This window comes from Phaenicophaeus curvirostris, chromosome 6, assembly GCF_032191515.1.
Source record: "Phaenicophaeus curvirostris isolate KB17595 chromosome 6, BPBGC_Pcur_1.0, whole genome shotgun sequence".
NCBI lineage: Eukaryota > Metazoa > Chordata > Aves > Cuculiformes > Cuculidae > Phaenicophaeus > Phaenicophaeus curvirostris.
Genome location: NC_091397.1, coordinates 30,161,890 through 30,188,483, shown reverse-complemented (window position 1 = coordinate 30,188,483; position 26,594 = coordinate 30,161,890). Strand labels below are relative to the sequence as shown.

The 26,594-nt window shown below is 40.6% G+C and overlaps 1 protein-coding gene across 2 annotated transcripts in view; it reads right to left on the bottom strand.

Moving 5' to 3' along the window:
* Positions 1-25,971, bottom strand: part of TNS3 (tensin 3) — a 242,280-nt gene extending 216,309 nt beyond the window's left edge. For both annotated transcript variants that reach the window (XM_069859719.1, XM_069859720.1), the window contains exon 1: positions 25,948-25,971. In XM_069859719.1, the coding sequence (XP_069715820.1) occupies positions 25,948-25,956 (9 nt within the window). In that variant the 5' untranslated portion in view covers positions 25,957-25,971. The remainder of the gene's footprint in view (positions 1-25,947) is intronic.
* Between the last annotated feature and the right edge of the window lie 623 nt (positions 25,972-26,594).

Sequence of the window (26,594 nt, the reverse complement as noted above, 5' to 3'; positions counted from 1 at the left end):
CTTCCTATAGCAAAAAATTTCATCCCCAAAGTTACACTTAAAACTTGGCTAAAGAAGGCATAACTTTAAGCTCATTCTTGCCACTGTGTTAGCTTAGCGTAACTACGTGTTCTTGAGTTTATATACACGTGGGTTTAACAAACAGTATCCTCTTTCATGTTTACATCCTCAATTAGCACCTCTATATTCTGAATTCCCTCCCTTCTTGCTTTTCCTAGGAATTGGGAAGAATAGGAAGCAAGAGATAAAATATTTATCGGTGTTTTAGAGGGCTTTAAATGTATTTGAACCTGCCTAGACGTGTAGCCAATGACAGAGTTAAACATTGATCTCAGATAACGCACTTCCTGAATCAAGCAATCCACTGCGTGAAGGGAGTTGCTAAACTAATCTGCTAATCAAAATAGTCTTCCTTAGTACTTTAATGACACCACAAAAAGTTTTAAAAATTCCAAAGAACACAGTAAGAGGAGTGATAGTACACACTGGGGGTCACTTGCACCTTATTTTCCATAGTGGTTTATTTTTACTGTTTTCTACAGAACCATCTAAATTTGATTTATCAGTTAAGCAAATAAATCTTTTAAATCTAAATAAAGACTGGGTGCTATCTGGATTGTCACTGAGCTGAAACTAACCATCCATGTTTGTTAGCAACCAAGAATCTGGAAAACAAGTTATGCAGAAATCAGGGCATCAAAAAATGGTTTTCAGTTCTATCTACCTGTTGCTATTTTGCTTAAATAACACAAATCCAAGCCAAAAGTCTGTTCCTTCATGTGTCTAAAATACATACAGTGATTACATATGTCATGCTTATAACCACTCATAAGGCATGCAGACACACATCACATTTGTGTCAAGAGTACCTGACAAACACCAAGTTTCCCTTGAACAATGCTCCTTAGTACACTCTTTCAAAGCAGGCCACTTAACACAAATTTGGACTCTGACTTAAGTGTCACAGATCACAAAATAATGGTTTCCTTGGAGCTACTTAAAACTGTGTAACATAAAAAGCAGCATAAGAATTTACAGTGTTTTGTAAATGTCTCCCGAGTAGCTCTGTATTGTGGCATGAACAACCACTAAATTCCAGTCTGTACTACAGGCTCGCTATTCTTCATGCAACACTTATCTTGCTATACAATTTTACATTTCATTGGTAAAGCCTCTTCTCAAGATAAGCAGTGAAGTTCTACCTTTCTGCTAAAGTATTTTATAATAGAAGAGTTGTAAAAAATGTTCTTTATAGAAAAAATAATATAAACTCCAGGTGACAACATAAGAAAACGTTCAATTGATTGCCCCTGATTTTCTTAAAGCTGATCTAAAGCATAACAATTAGTTCCCTCAGGAGAAGAGAAAATGGCTCATGAATTACTCTGCTAATACAAAAATAAATTAAAATTAACACCTCAGAATGCCAAAACACGCATGTGTTTGCCGCAGAAGCAGTTGGTTATCAAGTTTTCTTTTAGGAGTACTTTCCTGTGCATCTGCAAGTTAGGCAGTTCCTAGAACCTACTGCTCCATTTTGGAAAAGATTGCTAGGAAGCTGTCTTACTCAGAAGACAGCTTAATCTTAACAAAAGACACTGAGTAACAATTTCAAACTTAGCCTGAACTTCAGACATTAAAATTCCCACAAGCAGTCAGTGAAAAAAAAAAAGCACAAATTAACTATGCTTACATTTTTATTTGCAGCAAGAAAAAAAACCCCAACAAAATAGTTCTCTTGTAAGTAGGTTTTATTGTTTTCTTTCGTTTTCCACAAAACAAATTGCATTTTTACAGGTTATCAGCTTGCAAGGCAGAAGTAAAGGCAAGTCTGCATCACCCACTACAGGATAATATAGGCATGCTGAAAATAACCATAAAAAGTATAAGTGGGACTATGCAGTTTTAAGGTAGGCTCATTTATATTATGATACATGCGCACTGTGGAGTTATTCATGTCATCCAATACTTAATGCCCTGTGATACAAGAAAAAAAAAGCCTGGTATTTATCTGATAACTATTTTGCTACTCTCCAGTTTCCTAGAACTGTTCCTCCTTTTTGTTTTTCTTGAAAGAACAAAAAGGCATTAAAAAGAAACTAGTAAGAAACGCTGCAATTATCAAGTCTAAAGGCTGTGAAGGCTGCAGAAAAGCCTCTGTACGACTGATGCTTCGTAGAACATATACTAGCACTACTATAGTCCAGAAAGCATCTAACTCCAGAAAATGCTTTCAAAAGAAGTCTGGTGGTACCAAGTGAGGGAAGTCAAGTGTTACTTGATACAGAGAGATCTGATAGGAAAGAGAACTAAATGAAAAGTAAAACAGTTGCTGTTTTTAATTCTTCTCGGAAGTCAATCAGTTCCTCTCATAGGACTTGGACAAAAGTTCCGCACCCAGGGATCAGCTGCACCATTCTTCAACTCCTATGATAGGAGGCAATGATGAATCAAATGCCTTGTATCATCTACTCAGTGCAATGTGACTGGAAATTTAATGCAGAGCATGCAAAAATTGCTGGGACTGGCGACACAAAAGTTCAAGAAAACAGAGAACTAAAAGCATGATGTTGTAACATGCCTTATCAAACCTCAGTACATCACTTCTGGGGCACTCTAAGCGCTGGTGACTGCCTGGGGGTTTTTTTTGTGGCACAGGACCTTCAAAATTATATATTCCTCCTCCTCCATCTCCCTCCTTCCCAAGGTAAAACAGGGCCCAACTTAGAACAATATGTAGAGGACTTCTTACTTTTGAGATAACAGTTCTGAGACAATCTGCTGTGTGTTGTGTGCCTATGAACAACATCACTACATATATACACTAATTACTAGTGCAGATGGGTGGATTTCCTTAACCAAACAAAAAAGCCTCTGCACAAGCATCCTACCTCACAGTTATGGTCCAGCAGTATCAGTTACCAACTATCAGTGAAGCCATACCATACCTTGTATGAGTAGCCACAAGTTTACATGCCCATTAAGACCCTTCATGGACTGCACTGTTTTCCAGAATACAGAGCCAAAGAATTGGCTTTTCAGGCCCCAATTTGAAAATAAGATTCTTCTGATAAGGGTATATAAAGCCAGACTCTTTAAATACTATAAACAAGAAATATATTTAACCAAGGGTTTCCTTATAATTATCCCTTCTTAAGCATAATATGCTATGTCTCTGTAACATAAAAGCAATGGCTGTGCCCCAAGGAGCCTAAATCTTTGTTTAGTGACTCCACTGTTGCCTGGCTCTTTTCTACAGCCCTGCATACCATCTCCAGTTTAAGGAAGTTTCCTCAGCTTTTGATACAATGTCAGCTGTACAAAAGCATTAAGGATTTGAATGGCTCATCTATCATTTGCTCAGATTATAAGGATGGTAGTTACTCTCCTCAGGGAATACAATGTCTTCTTTCTAGTTCACAATTATATGATTCAAAGAAGAGGTCCCAAAGAGTGGAACCTAACTTGTAAATGTATATTATGAAAGGGAAAGACCACATTTTTCATCAAACATCTTCCTGTGAGTTGACAGATGTCATCCTCCAGGGCCCAGGCACCAAACTCTGTTTCAAACTCCTTTCCATTCCACAGTTTATAAATCAAAATAGTCCTTTTTTTCCCACTTTGAATCATATGGGGAGAGAGGAAGACATTAATTTCAAGTCTGGCACGGGCTTATGTTGTCTAATGACTTCAGGAGAGTTCCAGTAACATAATGTAGTTCCAATGAATTACAAAAATATCACCAATTAGCTACAAAAATCTAGAACAGAAGAATAGCATTACTCTGTGAACAAGAGAAACAAATAAGCCTGTTGTATCTTCCCAGGATTTCCATTGAATTCTGCAAGATAAGCCAAAACTAAGAGAGTTAAATGAGAAGAAGGGAAAGTTTTAGGGTAGCAGCAATTACAAAGCCTGGGAGATCATATCAGCTACTTGCTCAATAGCAAATCTCAGCGTAGTAACAGCCAAGAAAATTTCAGGAGAAAAAACAATAAATTCTGTCACTGAACTCTTTCATAGGGATGGAGAATGTTTTAACAACTTCATCTTAGGTACTCATATTATCTCACTGTACTCAACAAAGACAGAAAAAAAACCTTCTTACAATTCAGCATTACCAGCAGAAGTCTCTGAGAAGTTGCTTTCTGCCTACCTGTTAGATTATGCCACCCTTACACAAGTAGAGACAAAGCTGTTATTTATAGTAAGTGTCAGGAAGCACGGGCATGAGCTGTTTCTGGGTCCATTCAGGCACCTGGGAAAACTTCTTGGGCAGAGCTTGGGAATCACTAATTGGTGCCACCCCATGATTTTGGCCCACTTATGCTGACAGAGCTTCCTGGTTTGCACTGGCCTAAAGGGTCTCTCCTGCTGCTCACCTATTCAAACAACATGAGCCACACACAGAGAATTACTCTTCTGCCAGGGAACTTCCATCTCCACTGAGGCTTTGTCAGCAGTGCTCCATCAGTTTAGAAAAGGAGATTTCCCCCTAAAAGGACTCCCAGTTGACATGGCTGTACCAATCCAACTTTACAACTCTACAATGTAGAGCAAGAAAAAATTCTGAGACTAATCCCCCCGGATCCATAACAAACTTCATTTTCATTCCTTTTCTTTGCCTGTTTTGTAAGCCTGGAGAGTTTGTTCACATTTTTAAGCTTTTCTCATAATAAATAAAACTGAGATGAACGTATTATTTACTTACCTTCAGAACATGGATTTATAAAAACACAGAACTATTGCAAGACTCATGATAAAATGAACACTACAGCTAAGCACATCCACTTTCTTAAAGCTACAAGCAGAACGAGATATTGCCTAGAACTGCAGGAAGTTGCTAAAGGCAATGCATATCTACTTGTTTGCCTATGTCAGCAAAATTCATACAGAACAGCTGATGTCTGTCAAATCGACAGACTGACAGATCTTCCTGATCTTGCATTATTCCAAATGGAGCATCACTGAAATAAGCTAGATACAGTACCTTTCATTCCAGTATAGAGAACAGAACTAAGCCTAAAATAAGGGACATTATCTCATACTCAAGTATCCTGTGCAAAAAGAGAACTTCTCTTTCAAGCTCTGTCAAGCTTATGGCTATTTTAGATCATTCCTGTGCCTGCTGCAAAGCAGACAAATGTACAGTTGTAGCCTAACTGCATGACTTAGATTTTTGTGACTGCTCTTTATAAGGCTTTTCCCCTTCTCTTAAAACACTTACTGCAGTGATGCTTAATGCATTTAGCAGAGGAGAGAGTCTAGAAAAGGAAACTTGATGGGCTTCTAACATTCTATTTTAAACAGCCCTCATAAAAAGGTACAAAACAACACAACAAAGGCTGCATTTTGAGATCACAGTGTTAAGTTTATAACTTCACAGAACATCTGAAGCCAAGTTATGAGCATGTTAGGAGTGTGAGTGTAAGCAGCAAACATGTCTTAAGCTGTGTTAGTTAGCAGCTTAAGAAATTTCAAGAGGATTTTTCACTTGGATAACTTAACCGAGTGAACATAATTAAGGAAGTGTAATTCTTTGGCTCATCAGAAGAGAGCCTCTTACTACTGGCTCTGCAATAAGGCAACTGTTCACCTTTAACAATTCATTCATATTTCTGCCTGGGGATAAATTGTGGGTATATATTTACACACACATACACATTATAATCCTTGTACCATTTAACCAGATCACACAAAAAATATTCCCCAAGGGAAACAAGATTGCAAACAATAAATGTTGTGTTTTTAATGTGGCCACAGAAACCTCAGGTGTGCACACCATGCAGCCTTAATTCTGGCAGCCCAAGGAATTCTACTAACTACTACTCTGTAATTTATAGGTACATATGGGAGAGGAGATATCGTGTTCAACATTTTGTAATGATATATCTGAAACTAAACTCAAGTAAAGAAAGGGAACACCCTTGTCCAGAGAAGGGCTACTTTCTTTTCCTTGATTTAGACACCAGGGCCACGTTTAATCAGCAGTGCAAGTTCAAGAACCTGATGACTGCCCAGGTATTATACTTCCAACAACAGAGGCTACTGAATAGAGAGGTTACTTCTACGATCTCAGAGATTTCAGAGACTCAGCGCACGCAACCTCATTTGACCGTTTTGATGAAATTTCAGCATTTTGATGAAATAACTGAAACACCAAAAAAGCTAAATAAGCATCATTTTGGTTTTGGTTTTCAATAATCACCTAAACCAGACACCTCATCAGTAAGAACTGTATTAAGGTCACAGCTTATTCTGCACAGACCACAGAAGAGTATTGATCTGTTAACAGCATTTGCTTAAAGCTGCATTATAAGGGGTGTGGAAGGGATCGTTTATCACAATATCAGTGACTTGAAGTAGAATTAAATCCATGTCTTTATTTTTACATCCAAAGCATCTTGCCATTTTTCAGTGAGTTATACTGACTTTAGAACTGCACATAAGTTTTCCTTGCATATTATAAACCCATGCCCAGTCTTGTAAGGCCCATCCTGTCAGCCATTGCCTTCTCCACACAAAGGGTATCTTCTCTACATACTCATTTTAGTATTAAAATACTTCCCAAAATTTTGGAGACAGGATTTTTTTGTCCCTTTTTCAGAACATCTTTGATTTGGATGGAGAAATCAGGGAATTCTGTAAATAACTACTTTGGAGCAACTAAGTGATCAATTTTGAAGAGTGCTATAATTTGAAATAGGGTTACCCACCAGTGACTCCTTCATTTCTAGTGGAATTCACTGCCATACTTTTTGTCCTTTCCACTATGAATAATCTTTGGGACCCAATGCTGGTCTTTATTTTTTTTATGTGTTTACAATGTTTCCTTTCTTTATGGCACCTTTTTGTTACCTTCAGCTTTGATCACCAGGTATAAAGTTTCTATTAGAGCTGATATTACAGTGCTGGAGGGAGGATCCAGGGAACTACAGGCCTGTCAGTCTGACCTCAGTGCTGGAGAATATCATTGAACAGGTCATCTTGAGTGCTATCACACAGCACGTGCAAGACAACCAGGTGATCAGGACCAGTCAACATGGGTTTATGAAAGGCAGGTCCTGCCAGACTAACCTGATCTCCTATGACAAGGGGACCCACTTAATGGATGAGGGAAAGGCTGTGGGTGCAGTGTACCTGGACTTCGGTAAAGCCTTTGGCACCATTTCCCAGAGTACTGTGCTTGAGAGACTGGCTGCCATTGGCCTGGACTGATGCACCTTCTGCTGGGTAAAAAAACGGCTGGATGGTCAGGCCCAAAGAGTTGTGGTAAATGGAGTTAAATCCAGTTGGCGGCTGGTCACAGGTGGGGTTCCCCAGGGCTCAGGGCTGGGTCCAATTCTGTTCAATGTCTTTATCAATGACCTGGATGAAGGCATTGAGTGCACCCTTATTAAGTTCGCAGATGACACTAAGCTGCAAGGAAACATCGATCTGCTTGAGGGTAGGGAGGCTCTGCAAAGGGATCTGAACAGGCTGGATCCATGGGCTGAGGCCAATGGGATGAGGTTTAACAAGGAAAAGTACAGAGTCCTGTACTTAGGACACAAAAAAACCCTGCAGTGCTACAGGCTTGGGAAAGAGTGGCCCAGGTGGGCAAGATGGCCAACAGCATCTTGGCTTGTATCAGAAACAGTGTGGCCAGCAGGACCAAGGAAGTGACTGTGTCCCTGTACTTGGCATTGGTCAGGCCATACCTCAAATACAGTGTTCAGTTTGGGGCCTCTCACTGCAAGAAAGACACTGACGTCCTGAGAAGAGCAACAAAGCTGGTTAAGGGGCTGGGAAACAAGTCTTAGGAAAAGCAGCTCAGGGACCCAGGGTTGTTTAGCCTGGACAAGAGGAGGCTGAGTGGAGACCTTACCACTGTCAGCAACTACCTGAAAGGAGGTTGTAGAGAAGTGGGTGCTGGTCTCTTCTCCCAAGTGATAGGTGATAGGACAAGAGGGAATAGCCTCAAGTTGCACCAGTTCAGATTGGACATTAGGAAAAATTTCTTCACCAAAAGGGTTATCAAGCACTAGAACAGGCTGACCAGGGACATGGTTGAGTCACCATCCCTGAAGGTATTTAAAAGACAGGTAGATGAAGTACTTAGGGATATGATTTAGCAATGGACAGGTGCAATTGGACTTGATGATCTCAAAGGTCTTTTCCAACCTAGTGGCTCTATGACAACAAAATCACTGTGAACAAAGACTGAAAGGAAGGAAAAGAATTTAAAATTACAATTACACAGAAAGATAAAACATTGATCACTTTTCTTATTCTATTTGCACAAATATCTTTCACAACAAGAAAATCTGGAGATACAAATAACAAAATAAAGGAGTACCAACTAGTAATAAAAAAAATTATTTGCAACATGGATTTAGCCACTGATACCTGGTATACACTGTGAACCTGTCTAGGTGTGTCTCAGTTGATTACATGGGAAACCACTGGCAATATACCAGTGACTGTAATATGAAGACACAATCACTGTCTTGTGTCAAAGCATTCACTTTCTCAGTACAGTGGAAATGCAGATCAGTATGGGTGACACTTCGAAAAAGAATCTCCTTGAAAAGATTAATTGCACTGACTCTGCCCCTTCTCTTCCATTAAGGCCATTCATGTTTTTAAACATATCATCTTAATTTCAGAGGCTGTACTGAGAATTTTGATGCGTAAGTTTTCAACTCCTGCCTCAAGCTTGCCAGTCAACAGCTTCTCCCTGAGGGATATATGGGTCAAATGCCACCTGCCTCGAAAGGTGAATCTTTTACTGTCTCTAATAATTGGCTAGAAGAGTTAAAATCAGAGTAAAATTACTTAATGTTTTATAGTGAGAAAAGATTTCAGTAGCCTGTAACCTTGATATCCTTTATAAAAAAATGTTAAACGGTAATTAAGATTAATTATCATGAAAGAGGATGTGTTGACTTTATATATACTGCTCTTAAAAATACCTCTCAGCAGCATCAGAACTGTCTGAGGTTTTTAAACATTTAAACATACTACAGAGCATCCTCATGCAAGTTTGCCAGTTTTTTTCCTGACTCAGCTTTGGCTGGAGGTGTTTGTTTATTCCCAGAAGCCTTCCAGCTGACTTGTCCTGTACCGTGGCAAGACTCCATCAATCCCCTCTTTCCTGGTCAAAAAGGGCTCCTTTGCCATCCCTACCTCTCCCTCTGAAGGCGTGACAGTAAACTGGGTTAAAACCTATGACAGTATTTGAAGACAGCTGAATTCCTGTTACTGAACTCTCTGCTAGTGAAAATTCTTCCATTCTTTTTTTCTTCATGTTCCATGCAGAAGTTAGCACTAAATAGAAACCTTTGAGGAAATACTCACCACCTATGTTCACGCATTGCCTTGACCAAGACTTGCATCAGATTACAGGCACAGAAGCTTTTCTTTCTCTCATTCATTTCCTCTGGCTTACAAAAACACTGGCATTTGAGAGAAAAATTTCTGTCAGTGATGAACATACCATCTCTGATGTTCTGCTGCTCCTTTTCTATCAAGAACCAGCCTAACTCACAGAGACCTACAAAATGAACCACAGCAAATATATAAAGAAACCAGCAGATGGAGACTAACTTGTTTAGGATCAAGCGATGGCTGCAGTAACCCAAGGAGAGGATGGAAGGAGCTCTAGGAGTAATGGCAGTGTGCAACAGCTCCTTCAGACTGCAGAACAGAGGTTTGGAAAATCTCACACTTACTGTGTAAGAGTCAGCTTAACAGCTGACACAACTTTTTTTTACAGAGACAGCTAGCTTACAAGTCAAAAAATCAGCAGAGAAGCATGCTGGAAGGACTTATAAAACAGGCGTGTAATACTGAGTATCTCTGTGCTTGCAAGCAGTTCAAAGTCACTTCCCTTGTCTTTCAGCACTGCTGCAGTACAGCTTGGAATGGCTCCGAGTTTAACAAAATGAAAGTCAGGCTCTTTGGCATGTGGTACACATGCAGACTTCTCTTCCCAGTGCAGCCAGCTTTTTCACCTGAAGAGAAGAACACTTGGTATAACCAAAAGCCAGGTATATTACAAGACCTATAATTACTATAAATGTTTTAATAAACATTTATAAAATTACTGTTCAGGCTGTGGTCTGGTAGATCCCAGACTTTCTCTTTTAAGCACATTTTCAGCAGAGAAATCATCAAGTTAAATAAATATATGCCTTTCAGGTTACAGATTTATTTAGGATAGCTGCAGGTCACAGAGGTGCTATTTATAGCCCTAAGCTAAGATATTTGCTTTTGTTCTCAGTGGTGAGTTTGGATTTTGGTTTTGCTTTCTTTTGGGTTCTTTGCATGGGCATACTTAACACTGTCTTTTCCTGATTTGCATAACCATTATCTTTAATATAGGTGGTTTGTATAGGATTGTGTTACGGTTTTATTCTTTTGTTTTGGTTACAATAAGTAAAACAATACAGTCACCCTGAAAAATAAGGATAAGAAGGAAAATAAAAGGGAAACAGGGAAACAAGAGGCAAGGATGGTTAATTAGGAAGAGTGAAAAGGATGGAGAGGTAGTGAAAGGAGATCAAGTCACAAGCTGTTCATGGTAACCACTATGAAAAAATGCAAACGTGAATATTAGAACATAACTAAAGAGAGAGCTGGCTTAATTAGTCCTAGAATGAGAAGAAGATAGCTTTTTGATGTTTAAAAAAAAAATACACACTGCCTCCTGAAACTTCAAAACATTTCCCAGAAATGAGGCCATGCCTGGAAATCACCAGTGAAGCACAAGGATTGCAGTGCCCTCTATGGAAGGATCACCTGCTCTCTGCAGGCTTGCCACCCAGGGAGAGGGCTGCTGCCTGGGCTTTTCAGAGCCCCCCCCGTTCCACCTTCACTACAACAACAGTTGACAGGTGATATGCTTGCCCTGCAAAAAGACACCTGCTCTCTTCTAACTATGCATGTTAATCAGAGCTGCTAAGAACTAATAATTGATAATAATTAATAATTGACTGATTTTTACTGCCTCCAGGATCAGATCAGAGCATTGGCATCTGACAGATGCTCAGACAACAAGGTGACGAGGTTCTAAGCAACAAAAATCTGTGCCACAGCTTCAGTCAGCATGAAGGTGGGACAGGACGAAGGCTATGAGACCTTGCTGCAGGAGAGTCCACAGAAATGACTGCACAAAGCTTCCGTGCAGAGGAATCAGCACACATGCACGCATGTTACTTTTTACAGGCTTCATAATAAAAATTACCAAACACAGGCCTGGAATAACAGAAATGTAGAAACATAGAAAAATAGAAACAACTTTTGGCTAATTATGTCAGGATGTCTGCTAGGATGTACATTGCTAATTTCATTTGTGCAGTTCTTTCTTCAGGAATGTAGAGAGGAATACCAAACATTTAATCCTGAGGCCATATACTGCAGTAAGTATTCCTTCCTATGTAAAATTTTGTTTGCCTGCTTAATCCTTTCATTTCTCACAGAAATATTCTATATCCTTCTACTTTTTTGTGTGTGTTTTAATTTTTCAAATACACACAGTAACCTCATTGCTTTTTTATCTTAGCACAGCCAAGGCAAACATCACTTCGGGCTTTCAAAATAAGAATGTACGGAGTCAATTGAACCTAGGCCCTGTGATGGTACTAAGTGCCCAAGATAACTTGCAGCAAAATTATTTCTACTCAAACATTTTCTAGTGGGTTCCTACTCAGGGGCTCGAGACTTTTTCAGTGAAGCAAAAAATAAAAGTTCCTAATACTTTACTTTGAAACAACAGGGACTGAGAAACACCTGCACTTATAAACACACATTTAAAAGTGGCAGAAGCGTGTGTGTATGTGTGAAAAAATTCTTCATTTCTATCCTCAAGAACAATTAGTAATGCTTTTTTCCATAAGCACTTCAGATTAAGGGAACTGAATTAAAAGGAATACTTTCCCCTTCTCAACTGGAAGACAAGTCCCTAGCTTTCAGTGCTGCTAGGTAAGTAATTAGAAGTCAGATGAAAAAGAAACCTATTAAGATCCCTTAATTCACACTAAAGAACAGTAACTAAAATTTATAGTCCCAGTCATGGGAATTGAAGTTTTGGGAGATCATGATTGCAAGTGTGGAGACTAGGACAGCTTATTAACAGCATCAAATTTATTATGTAATCACCACCTTTTTTTTCATCTCCATTCTAAGGTGCTGTGCTGTGCTCAGACCTTACCTATACCTATCATTACACCCTCACAACTTGGCAAGATCTCTAAAAAGCTACTGGAATTTATTCTTTAGTGATATACAAAGCACACACACAAACTAAACACTGTTATAGTCTTCAGACAGATGAAAACAAAGTATAAGCAACAAGGTAGATTATTTTGACCTAAACTATTTTTCCCTCCCAACAGTAAGGGTGCTGACCTTCAATTCCATCCTGATCCTGCAAGAACACCAAGATCTCTCCTAAGAAAGCTACGTGTTTTACAGTTTGAAAAACAAAACCAGCCAACTCTAATACAGTAAGTAGAAATCATTTTAGAAAACGTCAGGCATCTGAAACCTAGCCTTCAAGTTTAAACTAACTGAGCTCCCTCTGCAGTCAGCAAACAGTAGTAGCCAAGCTTAACATGGGCTGAATAAATTATCTCCTGGAATACGTAAGTAAGAAGCCTAGATTCTTAATTGCCTAGATACAGAACTTTTAGATAAGTATTAATGTATGCCAATACATAGATATTACAGAAATTTATACAGCATGTGGTAAGTTATCTCTTCTTGGATAACTTTTTGATAATAAAAAGATAATAAAAGATAACTTCTTGGATATCTTTTGCTCCTTCTCCCTGTCTCTTCCCCACCCCATCTCTAGTTTCCTCAGCTATTTTTATGCTTCATTTCTCATCCCCTTTTCTTTGCAGCTTTTGCTTTCACATCCAACTTCTGGACCTTCCTGTTCAAGATCTCCTTTGCTCTCTCCCTTCCTTTCTGAATCTCCACATACAAATCATTCACTCCCTGCCTCCTGCTTCAGAGTTCCCCCCACACTCTATCCTCTCTCCCTGCCGCCAAAGGTTTAAGGTCAAGAGAGTAATCAAGCAGCAGCTTTATTACACAGATCATGTAGGAAAGAAAGCAGAGGGAATAGCAGTATCTGTTAAGGATCAGTTTCTCCTTCAACTGAGAGCCAAAAAGAGACTCGGGGATGAGCGTGCCTGCACAGCTACCAATCAGTAATTTAACCAGTAAAAATCCCTTCCTTGACAAAACAGTGATCTTTCACCAAATTTAATATGGGTGCAATTAAAAAGGCATATTGCTTTGGATGTGTTGAGCTTGTTCTCTGATTCCTGATGCCAAAAGACCTTGAGTAAACATAAAACATCTGCTTCCCTGGCATCTTAAATGCATAAACCTTGTTTACATAATTCTGGCACGGTTGGGTGAACCAGCAATCAGGACTCTGTGTTTTAGAGGGGCACCAGATATCAGCTTGCAGGCAGATCAGGAAGTCAGGCATAAGATACTCTTCCTGTAGTTAACTCACAGAGCACAGTTCCAACAGCTGAAAAGGAAGGAAATTATTAATTTTTTTTTCACTAAAAAGTCAAGTCTGCTGGAGCAGGATGTAATTTTAAAGGAAAAAAAAGAATGAAGCTATAATAAAAATCAGTTAGAAATGGAACAGATTTTTTTTATTCCTTCTGTTTTATGAATATATTGTAGTCTAGGGTCCTTCCTCAACTCTGCTTCCCTCAAAACAAATTAAATTCTCGAACAGGAACAGCCAACCTTTGTGTAAATGGTCACAGTTTCAATGAAACTCTTCTCATGATCTTCAGAATTCATTTCAGAGGTATATCTTTTAACTTCCTGTACCAATTAATTTATACAGTACAACAAGAAATCCTGTGGTAAACTGTGTGCATTTCAGAGGGCAGAAAAGCTGAACAGGAGGAGGAAGGCAGCAAGGGGACTAATTTTCTTTTGGTTTTCTCTGCCAGGTACTAGACCTAATTAAGGAATACAGACGACTTTCATACCTACCACTGGTGTGAGGTTTCATTACAACAGACCACATCACATGTAAAAGCTGGGGAACTTCAGTGGCCCTGTACCAGTGTAACTCTGATGTTCCCTTTTCTTCTTTTGGTAATTAGCCTTAATCATGACAGATTAACAAGCTGAAGTTTTGAAAAACATATTGTGGAATTCTTCTTAGGATTCATTTGCCTTTATCTACTTTTCCAGAAAACTGTCTTTCTCGTCCTTCACTGGCTGTTCTCACTCGGTGCTTTCTAGTACCACTAGATGGATAGCCATTGAACTGGCTCTCAACCTATCAACCCTTTCTGCTACATCCACCTGAAATTTAAGGGGGGGAGAGGAGCAAACAAAAAATAAAATTTCTGAATCACATAGCGACAGGCCACAGCATACATGAGTGCTGAGGGGCAAATATGCATGGTAATTCCAAACAGCCCCATGTGGCCATAATTAGCTGCAGGGCTTCCCTCTCTGTCCTAGTGCTAGACCCACAACAGCCAGAATTGCTGCCTGGTACTACACACGCCCTCACACACACCCCGCCCCGCCCCACACCCCGCCCCCCACTGTTCTCAACCCACACCTTCTTCCCAGCACTGGAGAACTTTCACCACCAGCAATGCATGATGCAAATAGATACCACTGCTATTCAGGAATATCCAGACCATTAACACCAGTAACAAACAGAAGGACAGGAGCCAATTATAGAGAGGTCTTTCCTAATTAAAGCTCTGCGGTTGATGTTCTGCCTCTGGTAACCCAAGCAGAGAACTGCTACTCTGGGGGAGTCAAGATTTTCCTCCCTTGATCTCTGTACTTGTCTTCTAGATAGTTTTGACGGATGCTACAAAATAAACTAATTCTCACCCCCCTGGAAATTATTTTTGCACCTTTATAAACACCTGCCCTTTCAGATGGTCATAACACTAGGAGAAAGTGTGCAATGTGAAGAGGGAGAAAAAGCCAGGGGCAAAAGACAGAGCACTTCTGTAATCATTGATTATTTGGCTACCAAGGACACCGTTTCAAAAACATTCAATAAATGCAGTAAACTACCAAACCCCTGCACCAAATTTTTTCTCAAGTTTTTCCAAAAGCAAGCCTTTCACACTTTTTGCAATTGACAGCACCTTATTTTCTCAAAAGCCTGAGCACTGGTTGGCACTGCAGCTAAACCCAGTTAGCCTCACTACTGTCTGAATAGAACGAAAATGTCCCTGTGAACTTACTTCTGGGTGTACCCTGCCAGTTATGTTTGCAACCTATGATTTCTGCTTCATCCTGCAAATTGTATATATCTGATGCTGTCATTATCGACTCTTTCCTCCCCTTCCACTTTAATCTAAGGTCTCAGATGCCAGCTGTTCGGCTCAGAAGACTCTCTCTACAGCAAGGTTTCCACTTTTCCCACACTCTGCATGGTATTCAACTGTGAGAAATAGAGTTGCGAGTATTCCGCAGCTCACAATGTTATGTCCCATGTGTAGATGTGTACCTTGATCTAATGTCATTTGCTTCTCCTGGGCAGGTTTTTGCATTATATCTTTCAAAGCAATAAAGAGGTCAGTCAATGGAAGTAGGTATAAGTGTGTCTCAATATATACATAGTCCAGCAGCCCATAAGACTATATTATAATCAAGACTTTGAGGTGCTTTCCCAGTCACCACAGTATCGTGGCCTGGATGCACAGTTACATTGGGTACAGTATTTTTCCTCAATTTCCAAATCGCTGTGTGCCTCAGAGAAATGCACAGTACAACTTCAGCCAGAGGCAGGAAGGCCCCTCTTAGGCAAAAGTCTTGTAAGAATTTCTAACTCGTGTAAGCAAAGAGTCATTCCACTAGTGATCTCGACACTAACAGATCTATTTGATCTAGCCACTGCTAGAAGAGGTCATACTGCAAAAACTGTGAGGGAAGCACTGAGTCCAGCCCTCTCCATCAGCAGGTCAGCCTTTTAGCAGGACTTTTTGAGAACATGGGTTTGGATGTTGGCACTCCAGCTCCTTAAATTAAAAACCTGAAGTCTGAAAATCTGTTGAAAAGTCTCTCAAAAAGAATAGTCTAGAAGCTGAGCAAGGCAGACAGATGAAGTATTAACTTATCCTGCAAGAATCATTTTAATCTTAAGGTCACACATATGCAGAAAGCTTTTCTTACCTGATTAGACTAGAAGATGGATAGATGACTTCCAAAATTATTGTTACTATCAACAACAGCAGCAACAACAGCAACAACACTCTATCAAGGTAATTGGTTTTCTAATCCATCGCATCCCCAACACCAACACATATTCCGAGAGAGAGTCAGAATAGAGTTCTCCTGTAGTTTCATTTATGAATGAGATATAAAATCCAACATCCTGATGCTGGATGTTGATGCTGAGGTTTCTGATTTTTAAGTCTGATATTCAGTAAAGACATTATACACCACACTACCTGGGATATGCTCTAGAAAACAAATAGCTAAACCTAATCTATAACACATGAAAGCAAGCATATGAGCTCAATGCAAAAATCTTCCTTTACCACAGAGTGATCCATCATTTTTTTCTCGCTGCCAAAAACTATCCATACAACCAGTACTGCTGCATTAGTCAGCCAACCTCTGTCTTTTTTTCATGCAAAGGACAGCACAGAAAAAGGACTTCATAAAAGACTAAACAAGGTCCTCATAATATCCTTTAATCGTTCTTCTCTACACTGAATCTCAGAACCATCACAATGTTTTCATTTATTTGCAGATTCCAGAAAAGAAAAGAAAAAAACCTCAGGGAAAAAAAGGCAATAATCTATCTTACTAACAAAGCAGCAACACTTTACTGGCCCTCCTTTCCCAAGTAATTTGACTTTTATGTCCATTAAGAACGTATCTTCAATAGAGCATAATGAAGTAAATCAATAGGTACTATGGGTCTTCCTGAACACCCTGAATATTTCTGGAGCTCCTACACTCTATTAGATCAATATTTAGTCTACAAGAAGGAGCGTACATAAAAAATAGCTTACACAGAGCACGAAACAGTCACGTGGAGAGCAAAAATGCACAGCTTTCAAAAAACATTAGAATTATTTTTATATTAAATATTTTTTCAGCATGATTTTTTGTGTTTTCTTTTCAATAAAGTAGCTTACAGCAAAATTATCCCCCTTCAAATAAGAAAACAGTATTAATATTTGGATCAAGTAAGATTTAACTATAAATTCCTCCATGTTGCAGAATTCAATTATTCCCTCAGCTAAAAGGACAGCATAAGGGGTGCGGTGAGGGTGGGAAACCACATACATAACATGATTTCTAAATTTTACCTTATATGCTGAGGGTAGTCAGATTTCTTAGCATTAAGGAGAACACAACCCAACGTCCAGCTTGAGAGTTTGGGGGTTTTTTAAATCAGCAAGTATTTTCAGAAGAATGCTTTCAATGCACTCTGATTTTCACAGAATCACAGAATAACCAGGTTGGAAGAGACCCACCGGATCATCGAGTCCAACCGTTCCTATCAAACACTAAACCATATCCCTCAGCACCTCATCCACCCGTGCCTTAAACACCTCCAGGGAAGGTGACTCAACCACCTCCCTGGGCAGACTGTTCCAGTGCCCAATGACCCTTTCTGTAAAGAATTTTTTCCTAACGTCTAGCCTAAACCTCCCCTGGCGGAGCTTGAGGCCATTCCCTCTTGTCCTGTCCCCTGTCACCTGGAAGAAGAGGCCAGCACCCTCCTCTCTACAACCTCCTTTCAGGTAGTTGTAGAGAGCAATGAGGTCTCCCCTCAGCCTCCTCTTCTCCAGGCTAAACAACCCCAGCTCTCTCAGCCGCTCCTCATAAGGCCTGTTCTCCAGCCCCCTCACCAGCTTTGTTGCTCTTCTCTGGACTCTCTCCAGAGCCTCAACATCCTTCTCGTGCTGAGGGGCCCAGAACTGAACACAGTATTCAAGGAGCGGTCTCACCGGTGCCGAGTACAGAGGGAGAATAACCTCCCTGGACCTGCTGGTCACACCGTTTCTGATACAAGCCAAGATGCCATTGGCCTTCTTGGCCACCTGGGCACACTGCTGGCTCATATTCAGTCGGCTGTCAACCAACACACCCAGGTCCCTCTCCTCCAGGCAGCTTTCTAGACAGACTTCTCCTAGTCTGTAGCACTGCATAGGGTTGTTGTGCCCCAAGTGCAGGACCCGGCATTTGGCCTTGTTAAACCTCATGCCATTGGACTCAGCCCAGCGGTCCAGCCTGTTCAGATCCCTTTGCAGAGCCTCCCTATCCTCCAGCAGATCGACACTTCCACCCAGCTTAGTGTCGTCCGCAAACTTGCTAAGGGTGCACTCGATGCCTTCATCCAGATCATTGATGAAGACATTGAACAGGGCTGGACCCAGCACCGAGCCCTGGGGAACCCCACTTGTCACTGGCCTCCAGCTGGATTTCACACCATTTACCACCACTCTCTGGGCCCGAGTTTAAGGCCATAATATGAAGTAATTGGAAATGTAAGTTTTCCAGTGACGCCAGTTATATTTTTCAGTTTTCTATTTTTAGGATTTCTTCGCCAAGTTTCCTCTCAAATCCTGGCTCCCAGTTTCTACATAATGGCCCAAACTGCCAACAGGATTTTAGAGGAGGAATGCCTTGTGGTAAGTTTTTTCTGATTTATTACAGGAAGAGCAACCATTAGCCAAAAACAGAGATTCAAAGAATTTTCAAGAATCCAGCAGCCAGCAGTCCATTTATTTGTGTAAAATCCCAGTGAACTGATGCTTATTCAAGTCAGGATCTCAGCTTTATACCACAAACTCCCAACTCAAATTTTTCTTCTCAGTAAACCTAAGACTGTAAATGCACTTTTAATATTTGCCCTGTCAGTATAAGCTAGGTTTTAGTTTGCAGTCACATCTGAGATACTAAAGTGTTGAAGGCAATAATTCAATTAAGTAGACCTTTATCTTTAAAAAGTTATGGTGATAATTGATCAAAACACTTGAGATACTACTGCAAATGCATTTGATGGTGTTAAAAAGGATTCTTGCTATTTATTTATTCCTTGCTTTTATTTTTTGTGACAAAGTATAATACAAAAACTTATTAATGAAAATTTCTACATGAAATTTCTTCTACATGGAAGCAAGAGAGAGAATATGAATATACATTCTACACTTTAACAAGTATTTAGCATCAGTGGCCTTTCAAGATGTATTATAAGAGAGAAATAAGATAAGTAAGGAAACCAATTTTTTGCTTTCAAAACAGTGTTCTTCCATTTCTGCTTTTACAGATGTCCAGTGCATTCACTTGACCCCAGCTGATACATTAAAAACTTGCTCCTTTTTCTGTAGGAAGAACAGCCAAGTGTCATGGTTTGATGACACAGACACTACCCCATCACTCTTTTTGAGGATTCTGTCAGTGTTCGTTTTGTCTTGACCCTTCACATCCTAAGAGTCTTCATGCTACATGTGTAAACACATACCTAAATAGGAATTCTTTCCAAATGAGGGCTGAGGAAAGAAAAGCCATCCCCATACTGTTCTTCCATGGCTTCGCAGTGAAGAACATTACAGCTTTTGCCTTCAGATCACTGGTTTTAAAACACTGCAACCACAAACCCTAAAATCCTGCAAGTTTTATTCAGTTAGAACCAACAGATTCTCTTCTTTTCTCAAGAGACAACACAATTGATCCAACTAAAATTACCCAGAAGTCAAAAAGAAATAAGTTAGGATTGACTTAGGGAAAAGTAAGGGTTAAATGACTGATACGCAAGTAGGAGGAAGCTGAGATTCACAGTTACTCTGACACAACCTTGTGTCAGAGTAACTGTGAACCTCAGATTCCTCCTACTTTGGCAAACCACAACCACAGGGCCTCAGAGCAACAATGAGCCACCAGACATCCTTCTGCAAGACTTTAGCCCTTCTCAAATTGGCACTGCTACTGGTGCTGCGGCGCTGGAAGAGCTGAGTAAAGTGCTATACTCACAATCCTTATTTTCCATTAATATAGTTCTTCTTACAGTACTCATCAAAACCGCTCATGTACAAAGTAGCGCTTTTCCCTGCTCAAGCACACAGACAAAAAATAGAAGTGTTCCAAATACCTTAAAGACAGGCTAAAAATTACAGCTGTTTGAAATCCAGGTCAAAATCCTCAGGTTGAATTTTATCTTTTGTATCGCCTTTCTTTCTCTTTCACACATGCATGCATGCACACACACACACACGTTTAGGTCCCAGTGTATGTTCAAATGAAGCCCTTGGACCTCTGCATTCAACACCACACCACGATCAGTCTGTTGCTGAAGCATCACACCAAATATATGTACTGAAAACCTATGGGCTGATATTGCAATAAAACTACAGAGCGCCTTCATGTATCATATTATGAGCCTTCAAGGACAAAGCCCCAAATGGTTTTAATTTCCCTCAAAGCGACAGCCATAGTTATACCAGATTTGGTAGGAAGCAGGCATTCCATGCCCGTTGGGCTTTTATCAAAATGAAAAAAGAATTTATGTTTGACATTTGCTTTAAAAACATAATGAAAACCTTTTGCTCTTTCAAGTCCCAAACTTGCATTAGATTCTGAGAGTCTATTACTTTAAAAAAAGCATTTGCTGGCTCTGATTGCTTGGATAACTGACAAAAAAAAGCATTAGAAGCAGGCTCTTTATTACTGTTCTGTAGCTGGGCAATAGAGAACAAGGAGCAACAGAAACAAGATGCAGAACAGCACATTCGCTCTGTGCCCTCCGTACAACTGTTTTTGATAAATAAGAGGTGGCTTATGACATCAAACTCTGATTCATCAGTTGCAACTCTCCATCAGTTAACAGTATTTCCACATATTGCCCCTATTTTCTCCATGTGTTTTCTCCCTTAATGTCACATACAGGCTAGCACTTCCACAATGTTAGATGAATCTGGGGTAGGTCAGAGCTGGGAAGGTTTGTGGACAACAGTCTTCTCGGGGCAGAGGGTACAAAAGGGCCATGGCTAGTAAGTTAGGAGAACAGGAAGCAGTAGCATAGCAGAGCTTTTGTAAATCTCACCGTCAGAACATGATTAACCTGATCACCCCATCCTGAAATCTGTATGGGAACCAAGACCATACATCTTGCTCTACGCAGCACAGCTCCTAAAAAAATGGCTGATTTCACACCATGTGTAAGGCAGCATGCAAGTATATAAAAGCATAAAATCATGACCTAAGGAAAGGAACAGCTCTGTGGTGTGCCCTAGATCCATCACGACCATGACTTTTTGCTTTATATTGCATTACTCAAAATTAACACACCACTAGTTTAGCCACGTGGTCAAATACATTCTGGGGTTCACAAGTAACTTGAGACATGAATAACAGCTACTGTGGGTATGTGGACACATTAACACATATACTCTCACACATACACATGCAGATTATGCGTTGGATTTTGCAAAAATATATGCATTTTTTTTAAAAAGAAACTAAAATATTGCTAGAGAACCTTATATTCATACACAGGGAGTAAAGGTGCAATTAGGATTATCGTTATAACTCGAGGGTCCGAGAAGTGACATAGAAGTTCTAGCTTTGGTGAAGGGGATCTGAGACATAAGTAATTTTTCTTAAAGCTCACACATTCCAAAAGTGGCTTTAGAAAACAGTAAGTCACCTCAAGGTGACTCTTATATTATCAGCTCCCCTTATATTACCAGCTGGCTGAGGCTGGAAGCCAGAAGAGAACAGGATGGAATACGAGTAAGTCTGTCCCCAGAGAGCGAGTAACTTTCATGACAAGCTGGACCAGGGCCAGCAGGAAGATCTACAAACCAAGTAGAGCAGCATGACAGACCTGTGGATTAACAGCAGCATTGTCAGGGAGCAAGGCATGCTCAAAGCTGGTCATCACATGGGATTTGGGAATGAACGCTTACCAAAAGCCAATTCAGAAATACCAGACTGAACCACCTCCTGATCATCATGGTTTGAAGTGGCTATCTTTCACATAGCAAGTCCATGAGGTTTGACAAGAGTCCTTACAAGAAAATATACTGGATGGCTAATAAAAAATAATAATTGCAAAGGTGCTCAGATAAACTTCACTTTATCCTATCACTCTAAAGACTTCTTCCTTTAATTTTGTCTATGTGTTATAAAATAAATTAGGCCAGGAATGAATGAGAACACATATTCATTTCAGTTAGCTCTTGCCTCATTCAATTTTTAATCCCCAGATCTGGAACAGCTCTGATAGTCAACTGCCACTATTATTTGTCTAAAACATTTCACATATATATTATTTATGACAGCTGAAACAGCTATTTACGCCCTTAATCCAAAAGGGAAGATCCACAAGGCAGTGATATTTGGCTTTAATTGCAAAGACCTTATAAGAATAAAACAAATAGCCAGGAACCCATTATTACGGAAAGCAGTATTAACTGATGGTTAAAGCACAGATAAACTGGGGTTAACAGATCTTCTATAGGCTATGCTACCAAGCTTTTTCAGTTAAGTGTCTTCACCATTCGATTTATTTCATTACAGCCAAGATGAAAAAGTGCTGTGTTGCAACACAGACAATAGAAAACATGCAAAATTGGAATCAGAATGGTGACTTTAATAAAAATTCCCATACTTCTTACAAGTGACATTTGAGGCTGTCATTCGCTTCATTTGAAAAAGAACCTCTAGAACTTTATGTACAAGTTTTATTTTGGATATGCTACTCATTCTGAAAGTAGAGGTATTCTCAATGATCATCGGAACAGACATCAAACAGAACTTTTAAAGTAATTGTTTCAGACATACAGCATAAAGGTGTGTATATGCATTTCAGGTGATTCTCATACTTATTCATGCTGTCCTTCTACGGTGATAAAATTTGCACTTTGCTTCTAGCTCCAACTTCCTTTCCCATTTGATCTTACAACTGGTAGATTCAATAAGAAAACAGCATTTCATAAACACACCCCATAGTAATTCTCCAAGAAAACTGACGTACCAGTTAAGTAGAATAATAATTTCTGACTCAGAAATCGGTGAAATAGTAGGGCAGAGACTGCTAGAACACTAGACAACAAATACAAGAAATCCTGCACCATTTTAATGCTTTTTTCCTAGGGATAAAAACATTATACAAGTCCTAAATAGGTGAGCTGCCAAAGAGCATACTCCTCTCCCCACCGTCTTGAAAGGAACTAGAGAGGGCACAAACTAAGACAAAAATAACCCTAACCCCTCACACACGCTGAGAAACACCTAGCATACACTTGGCAGTGGACACACTCTTACTTTTTACATTCCCACTGTGTTTACTTGAGTTAGCGTGGCAAAATCTTCTCTAGCTGGAAAATCTAATCCTGCTTATTTTGGCTCTTTCTATGCTAAAAAGAGAGCAGGCTGGAAGGAGAAAAGAAATAAAAGTCTTCTCTTCATCTGTAAAGAAGGCCACCATACCTTCGGGGGTTTTCTTTTGGCCATGTGGAAGAGAAAGGTTTTTCCCACAAGTGATCAATTATAGAAAGTGGCAGATTATATAAAATTAATTCACATGAAGATAACTGAAACATGCGCTGCACTGGGACACAAACCTAGATAGCGGGAATTCACAAAAATAAAGCAGCAGTATAGCATATGGGCTTACAGATTTCCTTGCAAACTGTTAGCAGCCTTCTAACTTAAACGACCTTTTCCTCCTTTGCTCCCTCCCATGCATGCCTTCCCAACTCAGCTCATACATACGAACATTAACACAAAGAATATTGTTAACTACCACCCAGTTAAAGATGAAAAAGCCCCCTGAAATCTCAGCTTAATTTTCTGCAATGTATTTGTATTTTAACTGCCAGGGCACTATTTCCTATATAAATTTTTTGGCGGGTAAGAGTTATCTTCACTTGCCTGGAGTTCTTGAGGAGCTCAGTATCATCAGCTTTGTATGAGACTAAATCAGGACACCTAAACCTCAATTATGTGTTTTATGTTGAATCAGTAGTCTCTAATTAAGCTGTAAGAGATTCACAAAGAGCTGGGTTCAGCACTAAACCTTTTGTTGCTGTAAAAGCCATAGAATGAGACCCTTACTATTGACTTAATATTCTTCTGAAGAAAAAAAAAATCCTTCTCAGATTATCAGTTCCTCTAAGAAATTATTTTTTAAGTTTTGAAACTGCATTTATTTTTCTAAAAAAAAAAACCTTACTTCCTTCTTGATGAAACCCACAATAAAACTGGATTAAAATTACTGAAAACTATCCAGCCCATATTCCACAGAACATATCATAGCTGTTAGACAGAAGGCAGGATACTGGAGATGTAATACTTCCCAGTAACAGCAATTATGTTCCAGTTCACTTAACCTGTCTGAGCCCACTTGGAAAACTAACTGATACAGCAGCTAAAATGGTCTGAGGTTTTTGAAAAGCTTTTTCCTTTACCTGGTCATTAAAAATATGATAGAGAACTTGCATTTATGGAACCAGACGCTGTGCTGAAGACCTTGAAAAGAACTCCAGTTGCATACTATAGTATATGCTTTCAAATAGAATAACGCTCCTTCTAATTCTGAGAGAAGGGAAAAAATCAGCCTTTTAAATGAGTCATTTGTCTATAACTGAATGCTAGCCACCTTACATCTCAGAGAAAAGCAAATCTGGCAAGAAAACATACACTGGGATATTTCATTGGCAACTTTTTATAATAAAATGGTTATTTGAAGCTGCGTGGTTTGAAATGTTAGACACAAAAGCGATGGAGATGGTTTCACAGATAGATTGCACGCGAGATCGTCAGACAGCTTGAAACCACTGAAGATTATTTAGTGCATATATCCACAGTTTACCACTTGTGTGGTATATTATTCAGGAATTTCTGGGAAACTACTCCTAAAAGGCGAAAACAAAAATGGTATGTTTTCAGAAGGGATTTGAAATGAAAGAGTTTGCTCATTTAAGCATGCAAGAGGAAACAGAGAGTGCTACAGTGTGCTGAACCCGAGTCAGCAGAAACATCTAAACATAATAATAATCACAGAATCACAGAATCACAGAATAACCAGGTTGGAAGAGACCCACCGGATCATCGAGTCCAACCGTTCCTATCAAACACTAAACCATATCCCTCAGCACCTCATCCACCCGTGCCTTAAACACCTCCAGGGAAGGTGACTCAACCACCTCCCTGGGCAGACTGTTCCAGTGCCCAATGACCCTTTCTGTAAAGAATTTTTTCCTAACGTCTAGCCTAAACCTCCCCTGGCGGAGCTTGAGGCCATTCCCTCTTGTCCTGTCCCCTGTCACCTGGAAGAAGAGGCCAGCACCCTCCTCTCTACAACCTCCTTTCAGGTAGTTGTAGAGAGCAATAAGGTCACCCCTCAGCCTCCTCTTCTCCAGGCTAAACAACCCCAGCTCTCTTAGCCGCTCCTCATAAGGCCTGTTCTCCAGCCCCTTCACCAGCTTTGTTGCTCTTCTCTGGACTCGTTGCAGAGCCTCAACATTTAATAGAAACATTAAAACATAATTTTAAATTAATTTAAATCCGTTGTTTCAGAAGTAACCCTGAAGGAAGCGCATGAAACTTCAAAGGTCCAGAGGTCTGCTTAGCAAGCCAGAAACAGAGATGCTTGACCGAGCCTCCGGAATGAGCTCCGGGGCGGCTCAAGCTCTCGCTGGGCTGCGGCCCAGGGGCTGCTGCTGGGGCAGTTCCTACTTCGGTCCGCAGTCCCAAAGCCATCACTGAGATCAAAAGGGTTTAAAATCGTAACTATTTAAGGCCGATCAAACTTTCGTACCCACGACAAGTTGGTGCGGGTACTTCAGGACGAACGACCCGTCCTAACGTTTGGACATTTCTTTCCCGTAACCGCCCCAGCGGCGCGTTCGCGGCTCGCAGGGAACCGCGCCCGAGCCCCGAGCCCCGCGCCCCGCCCCGCGCGAGCCGCACCCCGCGTACCTGCTGCATCGCCTCGGCCTTCGCACGGCGCCGGGGAGCGGGGCGCGGCGCCGGGACGCGGCTCGCCGGAACGCGGCTCGCCCGGCCGCCCATGGGGCGCCGCCCGCCGCTCGTCGCCTGCTGCCTGGCCCTGGGCTCCGCCCCCCCTTCAGCTAGCGGCCATGGCCCGCTGCGGGGCCGCCGCCCGCTCTCCGGCTGCGGCCGGCTCAGCGCCCCGTTTTGTTACCGCGCTCCCGAGCTGACGGCTGTGGGCCGCCGCCGGGCCCGGGCGACAAATCAGGGCCGCTGCCGCGGCCACGTCTCCAGCTGGGGAAACCTTCCCTTCTCTGTCCTGGTGGGAGGGTTTTTTGGATCGCGGAGTGGTATGGATACAATAACAACCAAACTAATATCTGGCAAAGCAGTCCGCTTCGCGGTATGTGCTGATCGCACGAAGAAGAACAGCAAGCTTTCCGGCAACCCGTCGCTAGAGCAAGCTGACAGTACCCAAGCAGCTCGAGATAAAAATGGATATTTAAGTTGACAACAAGAATTACATTGAGAACGATTTTAGAAGGGGAGAACCTTCATGAATTTCCTGTTTCTTTGTGTAATGTGTCTGGCTGTGCACAGTAATTGAATCTCTCTAGTTTTTAACAGAACTTTCC